Genomic DNA, 17,751 nt, shown 5'->3' with positions numbered 1-17,751 from the left:
ACGGGTACCTGGTTATGACAGGTACACGCTCCCACTTTTGGCTGAGTTTGCAGTGGCAAACTTAACTGGAAGTTTGGCCTCCCTCCTTGTTCTCACGCATCCAGCCCGTTCACAGAGAACAATGCGATTTGTGCATGTGTAGTAGGGAACTGACAGTGAAGCTGCAAGGCTTCACTGCCAGTTTCTCTTAGTGGAGATTGTGACGACAGCACCCGATTTAAAAAAAACACGGCTCGGGTAAGGGCACTGCTGGTTTCCTGGACAGGCAAGTGTCGTAATATTAAAAGTCAGCAGCTACAGTCTTTGTAGCTGCTGACTTATTTTTTTTTTTAAAGGAGCCTGGAGCTCCTCTAAGTAGTATAAGAACAAAACCATCAACAAAGATTTCGTTTTTAAGACATGACTTGCTTAACCTACAATTCTCTAAAGGAAAGGATTTTGTGTTGTCCCATGAAAACCATTCCTTGAGTTTAGTGGGTAAAAGAAATAACAGGAGGCTTGACACTAAAGTTCCTGACTTGTGGATATCACACCTGGGGCTAGCATGCCTGTAGCATTTAACAATATGTATAGGGGGGGGGGGGGGGGGACAAAAAACAAAACAAAATAAGCTAACAAATAAAAATCTGCCAGGTTCAATTTGTCTACAAATATATATAAAAAAAATCACTGAAAGATTCATTTTTATTTTGGTCTTGGGTGATCAGCCAGGCTGATGCCAAAATACATAAGTGATTCTATATGAAATCACGAAAGCTCATAGTTACTAAAGGCAGTCATGTAAAATCAGACAATAAAACATTTTACTTTGCATCTCTATCACCAATCCCATATAAACAACACCTGAAAGAAACATTGCTGATTTCTATAATTTTAGCAGTCAACGGAAGGATTCCAGGTGCTGTAGGTGGAATACTAATTGTTGTACAGGTTGGTGTTGTCTGCCGTGACCTAAGCGTACTAAGCTGTTGCTCTGGTATGAACAAAGTTTTTTGTGGAGGAAACAACTATAACCATACTAACTACATGCTTTCACAATGCCATTTGCCACCAAATACTTTGGGGAAGCCCTAAACTCAAGTGCTTTAACCAACTTTACTATACAATAGATATACAAGTCTAGATATCCTTTAAGTTTCACGAAATATACCACAAAAATATATTTTATGCATTTCTTAATAAATTAAAAATAGTCATAAAGTGAATATCAAACACCAAACTTATTTTAGCTTCTGGTAAAATCTGAAGCACCAAGTTTCCCTAAACCACCCCAAGTTATGCTTGGCAACCCTTCCGATGTTCTCTAAAATCAACTCTAGGGGTCTTGGAACATGGCATAGTGGTGGGCAACATGGTTCCAGCTAAATAACGGATTAGTGTATGTTGTAAATATCCTCCAACATTCTGATAAAAGTCAGACTAAACTGTAGTAAAATAAAGATGTGAAAAGCAGTGAGGCACACTTGCTACAGGTTGTTGAAAAGCTAATCAAATGCCTTGCCCCCCACCCCATGGAGGATACATTTCAAAACGAAACAGAAACAATCTTTAAAAATAAAATTGTAAAACATCTGTAGTTATAAAGTCCTCAAATATTAAATGTTACAATGTTAGTGCGAGTAACTCAGCAATATGTTAGATTAACTTCACTGGCAAATGTTACACAGAGGAGTCAAAGTTCATTTGTCAGTTGTGATGGAAGGGCACTCTTCCAAAATAGCCATTATGAATACAAAGGCTGACTGCACTAGGTCTTAAAACCAAGCTATTAATTGTGGAAAGCTATTAAAGTCTATAGAGAACAAGCATTTGTGTACGATTTCTCTTATTCTAGCTTCTCATCTCCTTCTTCTACATCTTTCAAGCTCAGAACTTCCAAGGTGCCTTTTCCTCTGGTCTCACATCGTATCAGCTCATCAATTTCCCGAAAGCAGCCTGGATCAATCAAGCACACCTAAGTGAGGAAAATAGCAATCTTTAAAATCACAACATATTAACATACAAAAAAATAAATAAAAAAAGCCAACAAGTTGTGTATATCCAGATTTAGAAAAATCGGTCATTAGAATTTAGAACCCATGTTGTAATGAGGGCTGTAAATAGAACACAGATACACAAGCATATACAGGGTAGTCCCAGAACAGCTTAAAAATGTTTTATTGCTGGCACAAGGAATGTAAACATCCTTTATCAAAGTAATAGGAAGTGACAGGTACTCTTTATGGAGGCATCGGGGGTCTATAAGACCACATACCCCTTGACTGAACTTGAAAGTATTAAAAAACGTAAAGAGCGGCATTTTTGAATACTTTATAACGTCTGAACGCAGAGCTAGGGAGCGATGTGACCAACTGTACAATACAGAGAGGGAGGAAGCTCTTTGTTTACCTAGCTGTTAGTGACCAGGAAAGCAGCCAGAAAGATCTGTATCTGATAAGCTGCATTGGAGGCCAGAGTTTAGAGCAGTCTAATAGATATCTGTCATGGCCCATGCTGTTACATCTGTCCCCCCTGTGCAAAGTCCCGCAGGAATATGCAAATGGCGATTGCACCACACGTGAGGTATCCTCATGAACATCAGAGCGAGACCAATAGTTCTAGCACCAGACCTCTAGTAACTTGTAAAGGTGTTTAAAGCATCACATATGGAAAATTTTAGGTATGTTAGTTTGCATCCGCCTGTGGAATGGTGCCAATTTTAAAGTATGACATGTTAAGTATCTTTTATATTTTTGCAAACAATTGGGTATTATAGTGCGTTTTTGTGCAATAAAATTCACTAAAATGTATTTTTTACAAAACAAAATTGCTTTGAAAAACAGCTGTGCAAATACAGTGTGACATAAAAAAATTACAATTATTTAATTCTATAGGAGATAGAATATATATATATATATATATATATATATATATATATATATATATATATATATATATATATATATTCTAACACACACACACAATGAAATCCATGTGTTTACCACTAAAGTAGAACCATTTTTGTTTTATTGTGCTGCCAAAAGGTCCTACAGAATATTAACTAGTAAAACCAGATTATTACCAAAGTATGGGTAATAAACTTAACAAGGTGTTCTTGTTCATGGTAAGTTTACAATCATTCTACCCAGATTCATCTTTTCGTTGGGTACATGGCTCTCTCTAGCCCACACAGTTTATTAAATTTCATTAAATGTGTGCTGCTTGATATGATTAAATCGTCTAAGGAAGAACTGGTTTATCAGGTATAGCCATCTCTTTATTCAAATGTATGTGTGTAAATAGTAAAGTATATCGAAAGTCAAATCTTTTAGCAATTTTAATAGACCAAAAAAAGCGTGGAAACCCCTGGCAGATATTTCATGTTCCTGCTGGGGAGAATCGCTCTATTTTTTTTTCTGGTGACCACTAATACAAAACATTTCAGTAAATTAACATTTTTGCAGGGGTCACTAGAAATAAAGGGGAAAGTCTTTTAATGCATTCGCCGGTTCCAGTGACAATGAATTAGAGGAGCTTTCCTCCCACTTTGTAGAGACGTTATTTCCTTTCCCGTTGTGTATCTGGGGAAGTGGAATTTCCTAAAGAGGACACATACAGATAAAGAAAATCATTGACAAGGGTTCGAACTACTCTAAACTACTAAAAAAAAAAAAAAAAAAAAAAAAAAAAAGTTTGTTTGGGCTTAAAGAGGGATTCCACCCAAAAAAAATATATTAAAAGCCAGCAGCTATAAATACTACAGCTGCTGACTTTTAATAAATTGACACTCACCTGTCCCAGGTTCCAGCGATGCCGGCAGCCAAGGCCGATCGATCGCTCGGCTCTCGGCTGCTGTCGCCACCATTCTAGGTGAGGGAATCAGGAAGTGAAGTGAATCGGCTTCACTTCCCGGTTCCCTACTGCGCATGCGCGAGCCGCGCCGCGCAATAGGAAATCTCCGCGCTGTCACTGGGACCCGTGTGTGTCCCAGCAGACAGCGCGGCAGGAGTCTATGCCCGGAAGTGGGTGAAAATACCTGTCTTTGACAGGTATCTCCACCCCCCTCCCCCCTGAAAGGTGTCAATTGTGACACAGAAGGGGGGAGGGATCCGATCAGCGGAGGTTCCACTTTAGGGTGGAATCCCGCTTTAAGATAAACTTTAAACACAGCCAAAAATTCACATTTAAAAATCCTGTATTTGAAATAAATTATATTAAAATTTTAAAGGCATTAAGGAATTTTAAATGTGAGTTTTTTTTTTTTTTTTTTAGAATATAATTTTATATATCTATATATCTCTATCTAACCTCACAATTTTAATTTCACATATAAAGGCCACGTTCACGTTAGTGCCATTTCTCCCAAGATGCGCTGGAATGGAAATAGAAAATCACATTATTCTCCATGGTGCTCATTTACATCAATGTGATTTTTGGTACAGTAAAGTACATTTTGGCCTCAGAGGTCTACGAGAGTGCATGAAAAATGTATGTGTGTGTTTCTGGTGCATTTTTGACAGGGTTGTGTGTTTAACAACCAATGAGCTGCAAAAAAAATTTAAATAATTTGTATTAAGCCTGAAAAATGCACATAAAAATGCAGCACTAGTGTGATCTTAGGATTCATGTGTGAAAAGCACACTTGTCTGAAGCTAGTTGCAAACTAGCCTGCATGCTAAAATGCAGCATTTAACCACTTAAGGACCAGAAGAAGTTTTTCCTCCTTAATGACCAAGCAATTATTTTGCAATATGGCACAGTGTTGCTTTAAATGACAATTGCGCAGTCGTGCAACATTGTACCCAAACAAAATTGATGTAGTTTTTATCCCCACAAACAGAGCTTTCTTTTGGTGGTATTTGATCACCTCTGTGGTTATTTTTTGCGCAAAAAAAAAAAAACAAAAAAAAAAAAAAAAGTACGTTATGCTATAATATACAAAAAAAACAAAAAACAAATGTCTTCATCAGTTTAGGCCAATATGTATTCTTTTTTTTTTTTACCAAAAATACCTGCAATAACCTATATTTATTGGTTTGAGTCTACAAAATAGGGGATTTATGGCAAATTTTATTATGTATTTTTTACAGGTAATGGCGGCGATCAGTGATTTTTAGCATTACTGTGACTTTGTAGTGGACAGATCGGAAACCTAACTGACATTTGAAACTTTTTGGGAACCAGTGACATTACAGTGGTCAGTGCTAAAAATGTGCATATTTTACTGGCAGGGAAGGGGTTAACATCAGGGGCAATTAAGGGGTTAAATCTATTCCATCAGTGCGTTTACGAACTGTATGGGGGACTGTATGACTGGGAAAACACATAGCAGAAAGACAGGATCTGTGTGATCTCCCTTGTCAGAACGGAGATTTTCCTTGTTTACACAGGCAAATCACCGTTCTGTCACTGCGGAGAACAATAGCGGGTGGCCGGCAGACATAGACTGTGCCCCACCGGCTGATTGTCTCCCCCCACTGGCCAGTGGGCGCGTGTGCATACAATTTACCATATACGAGTCGTCATACATGACGGTGATTCGTGGGAAGCAGCCACATTGCCGCAGTACAACTGAGGTGGCTGGTCCTTAAGTGGTTAACCACGCAGGCTAGCGTCAACATCAGCTGTGATAGGAAGCAGTGTGATGTTACTTGTGTTTTTTACATTTTTTTCTCAACATTATTTGAAGTGGCATTTCAATAATGTTGCTACACAGCAACGAGTTAAGCTGCTGTGCAGTCACATACACTGCAGAAAATACAAACATGTTGCATTTTTCCACACTGCACATAACAGCATAGTGGTGTGAACGAGACACATGATCAGCAGCTCTTAAATAGCTACTTTTGACATTTTTTTTTTTTTGGGGAGTGTATCTATTCCTGGCAGGTACCCACTTCCACTGGCATTGCCTATGTGATCCCAGTTAAAGTTTGGCCCCCACCCCCCTCGCTGCCCTGGGCCTCCTGGACCACAGCACAGGTCTATTCAAAGTAAAAAACATGACTTGTGCATGCAAAATGGGGAGCCAGCTTGGAAGCTGCAGGGAGTCACAGCTGGCTTCCCAGTCAATATCATGGTGCCAGGGACCAGAAGATGGCAGAGAACCAGCCTGGGTGAGCACAGAGCTGGATGCCTGCACAGGTAAGTATTAAAATCCAGCTGCTGTTGCCTCTCCTCTGAGTCAGCAGTGTACATATGGATCAAAGTCAGAATATAATGCAAAGCAAGAAACCAGCTACATAAAAAACAACTTTATAGTAGCAGGCTCGCACTGTCCATGTGCTAGTTGGACAGTAAAGGCTTGTGCATGGTGGTAAAAAAAAAAAAAAAAAAATTATAATATTATATGACTAAAAACAATAAACCCCACCTCCCCCCCACGTTATACTTATCTGCTCTGCGCAGTGGTTTGCCCAGAGCAGCCCCAATCCTCCTCTTCTCGGGTTCCCTGGCTCCTCCCTCTTGCCAAGTGCCCCCATAGCAAGTGGCTAACTGCTTCTTTGGGGGTAAAAGCTCCCCGCACAGCGCCGGTAAAGTGAGTGGCGCATTACCACTAGTGTGGGGCAGTCTTCAATGTGAAAGGGGTCTTATGGCGGACAGGAAATGTGTTAGGACTACACCTCTCCTCAGCTCTATAATAGGGAGGAGTTCTGTAGTTCAAAGATAGATTGGAACAACTTTAACAGATAAGAGTGCAGCATAAAGCAGAGAGCACAGAAAGTTATCAGCTCAATACGTATATGGCAGGATCAACAGATTTATTTACATTTTTTGCAATTATATAATAGATACAGTATCACAATATATTTTCAATGATTTACCAGAACAAAAAACAAATAAGAGCAGTTTTTAAGGGTTTCAAAAGATATTTGCTTACAATTTCCAGTTCCTGGTCAAAATCTTCACTTTCAACGTGCTTAATTAATGGTTTCAGTTTTTCCTTTAGTCGTTTACCATCCTTGGCAGGAAGGATAAACCTCAATCTCATTTGGGCACGCTCAATCTGTATGGTTTCTTTAAGCTGTTTTATGACTTCCAAGGCCTGAAAAACAATGCACATGCATTCAAACATTGACAGTCTGCATGCTACACTTTCAGATTATGTTGAGGTTCAAATGGTTTTTTAACTTCTCAAAAAATGCAAACGTATGCATTTTATTCTTGGACGTAACATCTGCAATACAGCCAAATATTTTATGGCAGGTAGTTTTTATTTTTTATTTTTTTTAAATAGGCTGTTTTCAATTTGTGTTCATACACCTCTTGTATTAGAGTGCCTACATTAACCACTTCCCACCCGGCCAATGCACATATACGGCCGGGTGGGAGCCGCCTACTCCTGATACGACGTTCAGGAACGTCATTCAGGAGTAGCGGGATCGCGCGCGCGCCCGCGCAGCGGCGCGATCCCGATGCGCCCGTGTCACCCGGACACGGCGCATCTCAGATCGGCAGGAGGGCTCTGTGATTGGCCCTCCTGATCACATGACGGCCGTGTCCAATCACGGCCGTCATGTGATGTAAACAAACAGCCGGTTGCTAGGCAATCGGCTCCTCCTCTCCTCACACAGAAGTCATCGCTGTGGAGAGGAGAGCAGATCGCTGCAGCCGGCTGCTGATCAGTGAGTATGGGCTGCTTTTTACAGCTTTTTACTCACTGATCACCAGTCTAGTGTACACAGTAAACACACCACACAGTAAACACATCACACAGTATAAACACAATGTCCCCACACATGTCCCCAAAACATACATGTCCCCAATAATAAAAACATGTCCCCCACATATGTCCCACTAAAATCACATGTCCCAATGATTATCTGCACACATATGTACGTGATCACCTGCACACATATGTACATGATCATTTGCGTACATATGTCCGTGATCACACAAACCAATTATACACTTAACGGATTTTTTTTTACCAAAAACATGTAGCAGAATACATTTTGGCTTAAATTTATGACAAAATTTGATTTTATTGGATTTTTATTGAAGTAGAAAAAAGAAAATAGTTTTTTTTTTCCAAATTTCCGCTTTTTTGCGCTTATATCGCAAAAAATAAAAAACGGAGTCGTGAATAAATACCACCAAAATAAAGCTCTATTTGTGCGAACAAAATGATAAAAATTTCATTTGGGTACAGTGTAGCATGACCGCGCAATTGTCACTGAAAGCGCTAGAGCGCTGAAAGCTGAAAATTGGGCTGGGAAGGAAGGGGGCGAAAGTGCCCTGTATTGAAGTGGTTAAAGGAGCAACAGCAGGGAGTGTTAAATGTACTAGCAGATTTAGATACACTAATTACAGCCAAAATCTAGCTAACATGTTTAAGCTGTTACAACAGTTTTGTTTCTTTTGGGATAAAAGTTGACATAAATGAAAGCTGACCATTGTAAGCAACCCTGTCAGTGTTAAATGGTTTATCTCAACTAGGACTGAAACAACCAAATCGGCTATAAAAATAAATGGTCAACTCTTTATAATCGATTATTTGGTCAGCCGATTAGTTGGCCTGGATACAGAATACATTATGTGTTTATATATCAGGAAATTCAGTGCAGCAGAGAGCTTAGGAATGCATGAGGTGCAATGCCTCATGGAAAATGTAGTCTTGGGCAGGAGAAGGCGTTTCTAAAGGCAATTTTTTTTTTTACCTTACTATAGGGCAGTGTTTCTCAAATCCAGTCCTCAGGCCCCCCCCAACAGGTCATGTTTTCAGGATTTCCCTCAGATGAAACAGCTGTGGTAATTGCCAAGGCAGTGAAACTGATCAAATCACCTGTGCAAAACAATGGAAAACCTGAAAACATGACCTGTTGGGGGGGGGGGGGGGCCTGAGGACTGGATTTGAGAAACACTGCTATAGGGGAACTCTATACTATTACTACTACTTTCACTGTATAAATAAACCCCTTATAGTCATGATTATCTGCTTTTGTTTGTACTATAAAAGGGCTATCTTTAACCCCATTGTGACAGGTGAGGAAAAAAAAAAAAAAAAAAAAAAAAACAAACACACACACACACACACACACACACACACACACACACACACACTGCTGTTACTCAGTATCAATTTTCAGATGAACATATTCATACAAAATATACATTTTTGCATTCAACCAATGTTAGAAATGTCACTCACTTAACGTAGTTTTATTATGAAAGTGATTTGTGAATGAAAACTACATGTCTTCGACTGAGAAAAGTTTTCTGTCCTGCTCCTTTGAATTTCCCTGTCACTAGTCTACAATGAACGTCAGTTTGACCCCACTAACGATTAGAGAATCAAACAAATGTCCTAAAAATGAAAATTGTTGAAGGAAAAATAATTTGTATTGCCAGCATAAGTGACAGCAGGTGCGGGTATCATCAAGCCTCCTGCCTATGACAAGGGGGTCTGTCATGCATAATATTATATTACAATCCTTTCTGAAAATCTGCAAACAGGTTTAGGTTTTAATTTTTTCTTTACATAAAAATTTTGATCTTGGAGTCTGATGATATGTACCAGATTAAAACAACTAAGTCAAGTCTTGCCACAGATTCTCAATTGGATTTAGGTCTGGACTTCGACTGGGCCATTGTAACACATGAATATGCTTTGATTTAAACCATTCCATTATAGCTCTGGCTGTATGTTTAGGGTCATTGTCCTGCTGGAAGGTGAACCTCCGCCCCAGTCTCAAGTCTTCTGCAGACTAACAGGTTTTTTTCTAAGACTGCCCTATATTTGGCTCCATCCAGCTTCCCATTAACTCCATCAGCTTCCCTGTCCCTGCTGAACAAAAGCATCCCCACAACATGACGCTGCCACCACCACGTTTCACGGTGGAGATGATGTGTTCAGGGTCATATGCAGTGTTAGTTTTCCACCACACAGAGTTTTGCTTTTAGGCCAAAAAAGTTAAATTTCTTGTTCATACATCACGGGAGGCAGAAACTTTGATAATTACTTAGTGAGTTAGATGGTCACCATCAGGCGATTGGACACTGGCAACCCTAATTATGAGGAGAGTTCCTCCCCTATATAACCCCTCCCATATGGAGAGTACCTCAGTTTTTTCGCCATTGTCTAAGGTGGTTGGTCACTTTAAAGATGCGCTAAGAAGAAAACTCTGCTTGTTGGTCTCCGCGGGGGCCTAGGAGCTATGTAACCAGATCCATACCTTGGGCCAATAAATACGCCTAGGATGGATGGTACCCTGGCCTCATGAAAGAAGAAACCAGGTTTTGCCTGTAATGTCTCTGAGGACTGGGCTCTGGGATCCAGCGCTTTGGTGAACAAAATTAATTTGCTCAAAAAGTTTTTCTGCCAGTCTTCTACAGGTCCAGGGAAGAGGATCCTGCAAGTAGGAACCCAGAACGTTGGCACAACACTACACTCCGTGATGGGTGAAGATTGGATCTGTCTGTTGTCAGCAATTCCTGCAGCGCGGATAAGGCAAGTGAAGACAATCCTAATGTATACACATATGGATTATCTTCTTTTGAGTAGTTTGCATGTCTTACCTGGTTCTCACCACTAGAGGGAGTAAGACATAACTGGTGTATTCTTTCGTGCCATCCAGGATACACTCTCAGTTAAGCTTGTCTGAGAAGCCACTCATCTCCTCCTCTGCAGGCTCTGCCACAATCTGAAAGGGGGGCCCCGCACAGTCCCCAGGTGGTCTCCTCCCCCCCCCCCCTCACCATAACAGTCCTACGCGCGTGCCAGGGAACGTCGAAATCCACTATTTGTAGATCAGACCTGCAAGGCTGCAATTTAGTCTGCAGTCCATACATTCACTAGATTCTATCAGGAGGATGTAAGAGGGCAAGAGAATGCCACTTTCGGGCGCAGTGTGCTGCAGGCAGCAGTTTAGATCCTCTTAGATCCTCTTGTCCATTGGCAGTCAATGTTTTCTAATCTGTGTCTCCCTCCCGTTATTTGGGCATTGCTATGGGACATCCCACCAATTATCAAAGTCTCCCTGTGTCCCCGTGATGTATGAACAAGAAAATAGGATTTTTTTTTTTTTTTTTTTTTTTTAAATACAGCTTACCTGTAAAATCCTTTTCTTGGGAATACATCACGGGACACAGAGCTCTCGCCCCTTTTTGGGATTATACATTGGGATACTTCTTGCTTTGCTACAAAACTGAGGTACTGTCCATATGGGAGGGGTTATATAGGGGATGAACTCTCCTTGTAATTAGGATTGCCAGTGTCAATCACCTGATGGTGAATATCTAACCCACTAAGTTATTATCAAAGTCCTGTGATGTATTCCCAAGAAAAGAATTTTACAGGCAAGTTGTATTTAAAAAAATCCTATTTTTGGTTTCAACTCACCAGAGCACCTTCTTTCACATGTTTGCTGTGTCCCCCACATGGCTTCTCACAAACTGCAAACAGGACTTCTTATGGCTTTCGGTTCAGAATGGCTATCTTGTCACCATTCCATAAAGACCAGATTTGTGGAGTGCCCGACTAATAGTTGTCCTGTGGACAGATTCTCCCACCTGAGCTGTGGCTCTCTGCAGCTCCTCCAGAGTTACCATGGGCCTCTTTGGCTGAGTCTCTGAATAAGGCTGGGTTCGCAATAGCAGGAGATTTTGACCTGCCCTCTATGGAGCCGGTTCACATCTCTACAGCGGCTCCGGTGCGATTTGCAAAATGAAAACAAAACAAAAACGCTGTGGTCTGTTCCAGGTCCAAATTCGAGCTGAAATCAGACCTCAAAAGGTGAACCAGGATGCACTGGACCCCTGCTGTGAGCCCAGTCTAATGCTCTCCTTGCCTAGCCCATCAGTTTAGGTGGACGACCATGTCTTGGTAGGTTTGTAGTTGTGCCGTACTCTTTGCATTTTCATTTGATGGATTGAACAGTGCTTCATGAGATGTTCAAAGCTTGGGTTATTTCTTTATAACCTAACCCTTCTTTAAAAAAGGTTCTTCACAACTTTATCCTTGACCTGTCTTGTGTGTTCCTTGGCCTCCATGATGCTGTTTGTTCACTAAGGTTCTCCAACAAACCTCTGAGGGCTTTACAGAACAGCTGTACTTATATTGAGATTAAATTATACACAGGTGGATTCTATTTACTAATTAGGTGACTTCTATAGGCAATTGGTGCCACTAGATTTTAGTAAAGGGGGCTGAATACAAATGCACACCACACTTTTCACATATTTAATTGTAAAAAAAAAAAAAAAAAAAAAAAAAAAAAAAATTGAAAACCATTTATCATTTTCGTTCCACTGCACAATTATTTTGGTCTATCACATAATATACACTTATGTTTTAGGTTGTACCATGACAGAAAGGTTAAAATGTCAAAGGGTATGAATAGTTTTTCAAGGCACTGTATATACATTTGTTCGCTAACCTTATAGCTGGTCTTTTACATTTACCACAGCATATAGCTATTCAAGAATAACGGGTAATTTTTAAGCTTATATTAACTTAAAATTATACACCACGCTTTTTGTTGGATGTTTTTATCCGATTAATCAATCAAAAAACAATAAACCGGCCAACTAATTGATTATGAAAATAATTGTTAGTTGCAGCACTAGTCTCCACCCTCTAACTGCTACATCTGCAGCTTGTTCTGTTGAAAAAGAACACACACACTTACTGGTCTGATTACTAGTTATAAATAAAAGAAAAATGCCAAAAATTTAAATTAATGTAGTCCCCAGAACTCAAAAGTTGCAGTGAAATCAGTTTGTTTTTCAGTTTAATACTGCTTTAACTGTGGTGTGGCGTTTTTTCCCCAAGCAATAACACACTTCCTGCAAAGTGGCACTGCTCCGGATCACGTACCCTACTGAAGAAGTGAACGTCCAGAAGACACGCGTCTAGGAGGCAGAGCTTGCATATTGATGTCACATCGCAACCATCTCAAGATCTATTGTGCCTCAATGTGTTTGGAGCTTGCACGTCTTACAGTGCCATCCTTGTGAGTTTTATTGCTATGCTTTTTTTGTTTATAGGAATAAACCTTTTAAAAACAGAGCACTATATTTTCCTTTCTTCTTTTACATACTTATCCTATTTGGCAAGACGATAGAGGTTTATCTCCCACGGGAGCAGGCGTCTTAGAGGAAGGTCGATTATCAGCAGGGCAGGACTTAGGGTGGTGGGGGCCCTGGGCTTGAGTCGCTTTCGGGCCCTACGTTCTATACATTACCGTATTTATCTGTGTATAACACGCACCCCAAGTTTAGGAGGGAATTTTAAAAGGGTAAAAAACTTTTAGGAGAGAAGTTTAAAAAGGGGGAAACCCCCCCCCCCCCCCCAAAAAAAAAACCTTACATTTAAATGCCCATCAATTCAGCCTTATCAGTGTCCATCTGCAGCCTTGCCCAGTGTCATTTGCAGTCTTGAAGTTTAAAAATGGTGCCACCGAGATACAGAGTCCTGTATCTCGGCGGCTCCCGAGTCCTCTCGCAGTCCCGAGCGGAGCCGAGTGTACTTGCCTTGGCTCACAGTCACACCCAGTGCCTGTGTTATGTCCATCATAGGACGGGACTGGGCGTGACTGAGTGGAGCCGAGCACACTCGGGCTATGTATCTCGGCGGGGCCCCCTATTGGGAGGGGCCCAGTCAAGCCCAATGGTAAGTCTAGCCCTGATTATCAATACCACACCAGTTCTCTTAACCCTAGAGGGGAACACTGCTGATTTAACTCAGATGCGAGGTGAGCAGCTGGTGAAACTGGTGGTGGAGAGCACGAGCACCCCGAATTCTTTTGCACCATTGATTTATTTGCACCATTGCTGTACTGTTATATTTGAATTCACTTCAATCTCTGTATATATTATATAAACTTTTTAGCACTTAATTTCTCATATTTACTATGCCTTATTCCTTAATTGATTACATAGATTCATCACCATTGATTACATATGTTCATTGTCATAATAGCGCAGCACTGTTAGTTATTTTATACATAATGTACAAAAGCAGTACACCGCATCAGTGTGAACCCTGTCTCAGAGAGCTACAGCATTTAACAGTATCTGCTGGCACAAGAAGAAAATAGGTAAAAAAAAAAAAAATCCCTTGTTGCTGACTGCCAGACTTTGCAGGTAGTTAATGCAGCCAAATTGTGTGTGGCTGATCAGTCTTATCAGGAGTCCAAACAGAAGGGGCATTTACTAGTACATATAACAGCTATGTGTAGGAAGTTTGTTTCCTCCATTAGTCAACTGAATGATAGCTCTAAATTTACATTTAATGTATATATGTGCATGAAAACCTTTACAACAGCCTAATACAGTACACCTGAAATACTATATTGCTGTATATGATGCCATCACATATGAATATGTTGTGCCTGGGATTTCACTCACCATTACATAATCTCAGCTATTCAGCATGCACCACATATGACCTACTTTAGTCTTCCGCTGCAAGCATGCACCATGCCATGTGCAGAGCTTTATCATGTCCAATGGTAAGGAATTATCTGATGTAAGCCTACAGTACATGCAGGAAAATTTTTCCTTTTCTTCAGGTGTATATCATTTATGTTCAGCATTAAACTCATAGCATTGTACAAAGCAATAGAACAATATCTGGCTCACAGTGCTGCCCCCCTCTTCCACTGTGTGAGGGCTGCAGTGAATAGGTTCATAGGAATCTAATATAATGGCAAATCATTGTATTAATACAAGCTGTATTTCAAAATGTATTTAATGTTTTTTAGAGAATAATTACAAGATCAAATAATGCTTTGTCATTTGCTTGGAGTACACCTTTATGTAACAATGTTTCACTTACCTGTTGCTTTGTGCTCTTTGTGGCTTTCACTGAATAATGGATGTCTTTCATTGCTCTTTCAATAAGGTTCACAGTATATGGCCTCTTTGTCTCTGGATTAACACATTTTTCAGCCACAATGGTTGCAATATCCCGAAACATTTGCTCTAGTTGTGTACTCCGCTCTCTTTCAGATACCTGAAGCTCCCCCTTTGACAAAATCTGTAACATAAAAGACCAAAGTTAAAAAGTAAAACGTTTGCACAAATATACCTTACATAAAACATTTAATACAATCTCACCATTACAGTATATTCAAATAATTAATTTAAAGCAAAAACTAAAAAAGTGAATACTCACCATTCCAACAGTCCCTCACTGGAGCATCTCAGATTACAGAGCCCGGGGGAAGAGCACAGACACACCATGTACTGATTTATAATAGAGGAATATGATGGGGCAATTTTGATGCTATTCAGCACTCCCACAAATTTTCTCCAGGAAACATTTTCTAGTTATACATGGTTTTTATTTTTGTTGTTTTTTTGTGAATGCAAAGTATTGGAAAATCAAACATTTTACAATTGTCACTGGAATAAGAGGTTGGAGATGAAATCTTTTAACTCAGGGACAACTGTCAAATGTGGAATATTTGCGCCCTTCCAAACGTACCTCCAGGATAGGAAGTGAGGAGAAAACTAATAGGCTGTAATAAAAAGCCTATAATTGATTTGCAATTCTTCACATTTTTGCTAGAGCAGCAGAGGGACTACCAGTCACCAATGGGCATTTGTAAAAATTCAAAATCTCAATATCAGCATAATAAAAAAAAAAAAAAAAAAAAATAAAAAAAAAAAAAAACCCACACACAAAAACAAAAAACACAAACCACAATCTTCCCCCCCCCCCCCCCCTTCAAAAGAATTTTATACCACAATCTTAACTAGCAGAGTGTATTTTTTTATTTGTATTCTCAACTGAGTGATCAAACACTGCACGGTTCTCAGAGTAATGCCCTGTACACACAATCAGAAATTCCAACGGAAAACGTCAGATCAGATTATATTGTTGGAAAATCCTATCGTGTGTGGGCTCTATCAGACTTTTTCCATCGGAAAAATAAAATAAATTTGAGAGCAGGATCTCAAATTTTCCGACAAAATCCGATTGGACTTTTTCCCGATCGTTTGTAGAGAATTCCGATCGGACAAAGTGCCACGCATGCTCAGATCAAATTACAAGACCAAAGCTATTGGCTACTAGCTTCAACGTAGTCCCGTCGTAACAAACGAACATCAAGTTCCGAACGATCGGATTTTCCGACAACTTTGTCCGACTGTGTGTATGCAATACCAGTTTAGGAAAAAATCTGACCGTGTGTAAAGGGCATTAGAGTCGGCAGGGGACGGGGGAATTGGGAGACGACAGGGACGGACCAAAATCCCATATGTCTCTTTTAAAACAGCTTTCTACCCAAGCCCTTTGCCATTTTAGGCTGTTAAAAGTCATCTTTTCTCTTTAATCTGAAAGCGGCTCTAATTTTCTAAAACTGTGGGCAGTCTGTTCAAAGATTGATCACAGTACAATGTGTACAGGACTTCCCAGATATCGGATTCCCCTTCTCAAATCACTGGCACACCGTATGCCCAAAAGTCATTCTCTGCAACAGGAGGTAAAAATATTGCTTGGTTCTCACAGCCCCATGATCAGAGAGCTGGTGACTGTGCTCCCCCATCCTCCGCTCACTGGAGCACTGGGCTGTGGGGGGCAGAAGCGGCCAATTCAGGCTCTCAGCAGCACGCCAAGAGGCTGACCTGGGTGCCGGTGTTCTGCCATATAGTGTCCGGCCATCATATAGTGTCCGCCCCGTACTGCGCATGCGCAGTTTGGAGCAGACGAAGCTTCGGAAAAATTCCGAAGCTGAACGGCGCCTGCGCCGTGAGTGGAGGTGGTAGCCCCACCATCGCTCGGCTCTTTTATATTCCTACTCTATGTCCACTTGGATAGCGGGGATAGAACCTGGACTCACGGCGCAGTTCATCCTCGGAATCTGTGTTGCTGTGTACTGCGCATGCGCAGTACGCAGCGGACACTATTGGATGGAGGACCTTATATATGATAGGACACCGGTCCAGGCATGTGGGGGGATCCTGACCATATGATTGCAATCTTGCCCAAGACTGGACCCGCTCTGATGTCCACCGACAGCGGGCTTCAGCCTGCTGAAAACAGGTCACAAGAGTGCAGAACGAACTGCACTCCTGTGATTCACAGGAGAAGTACAGCCAAACAAGCTTTGGCTGTACTTCTCCAATTTTTACGTCAAATTTCGATTTAGTTTTTTTCATAGCCATTTTAGTTTTACTTATATTTTAGTCACCTGAATCATTTTAGTTGTTTTGTATTATAAAAAAAAAATAAAAAAATTCCTGGAGGTTTTAGCCAACAGGAAAAACCATTATTGAAAGTAAATGCACATATTACAAGTTCCGATACATATGCCATAAAAAATAATAAACAAACTTCTTGGTCCCATCACAAGCAGAACACCCGCAGTAATTCACATATTTCTAGAACTATACTTTATTTTGGCATAAATTTTACAGTGAACAGCCCATTATAGTAAGGGGAAGGTAAGACAGTTGCCTAGCGGTATATCACTGATGGGTGGTGAAATCTGCGTTTGTACCTACAGCAGTCAAGTACAGGTCTCGTCATCTCCCAACCATCTATCCCACATTCTGGAATACTTAAGCGGACACCCTCTATGGGTTTATATCAGTTTTTTAAATGGAAGTGTATCACTGACATCCTTTTTCCAGATCTGGATTGTGGGGAGGGAGGGGTAATGCCTGCATCCAGGTCTAGGCCACAACCTTCCTAGCCAAAAATGGAGGTCTTGTATACAAATGTGGCCAGGAATTTGTCTACATCTGCATCCGGCAATAAACCCAGTAGGGTATAGTTTCGGTCTAGAACAACCGGGGAACCCATTTTATGTAGGGACTGAACCA

The 17,751-nt window shown here is 40.6% G+C and overlaps 1 protein-coding gene across 1 annotated transcript in view; it reads right to left on the bottom strand.

The window, feature by feature from the left end:
• Positions 1–666: 666 nt before the first annotated feature.
• The window catches only part of SBDS (SBDS ribosome maturation factor), a 31,099-nt gene continuing 14,014 nt past the window's right edge, over positions 667–17,751 (bottom strand). The window contains exons 3-5 of the mRNA XM_077482327.1: positions 14,759–14,959; positions 6,860–7,024; positions 667–1,954 (exon numbers count right to left, since the gene is read on the bottom strand). Coding sequence (XP_077338453.1) covers positions 1,826–1,954; positions 6,860–7,024; positions 14,759–14,959 — 495 coding nt within the window. The 3' untranslated portion in view covers positions 667–1,825. The remainder of the gene's footprint in view (positions 1,955–6,859; positions 7,025–14,758; positions 14,960–17,751) is intronic.

This window comes from Lithobates pipiens, unplaced genomic scaffold (assembly GCF_037356315.1).
Source record: "Lithobates pipiens isolate NorthernLeopardFrog02 unplaced genomic scaffold, aLitPip1_a1.2 Scaffold_16, whole genome shotgun sequence".
NCBI lineage: Eukaryota > Metazoa > Chordata > Amphibia > Anura > Ranidae > Lithobates > Lithobates pipiens.
Note: the sequence above shows the minus strand (reverse complement) of the source record. Positions and strands in the feature narration are given on the sequence as shown.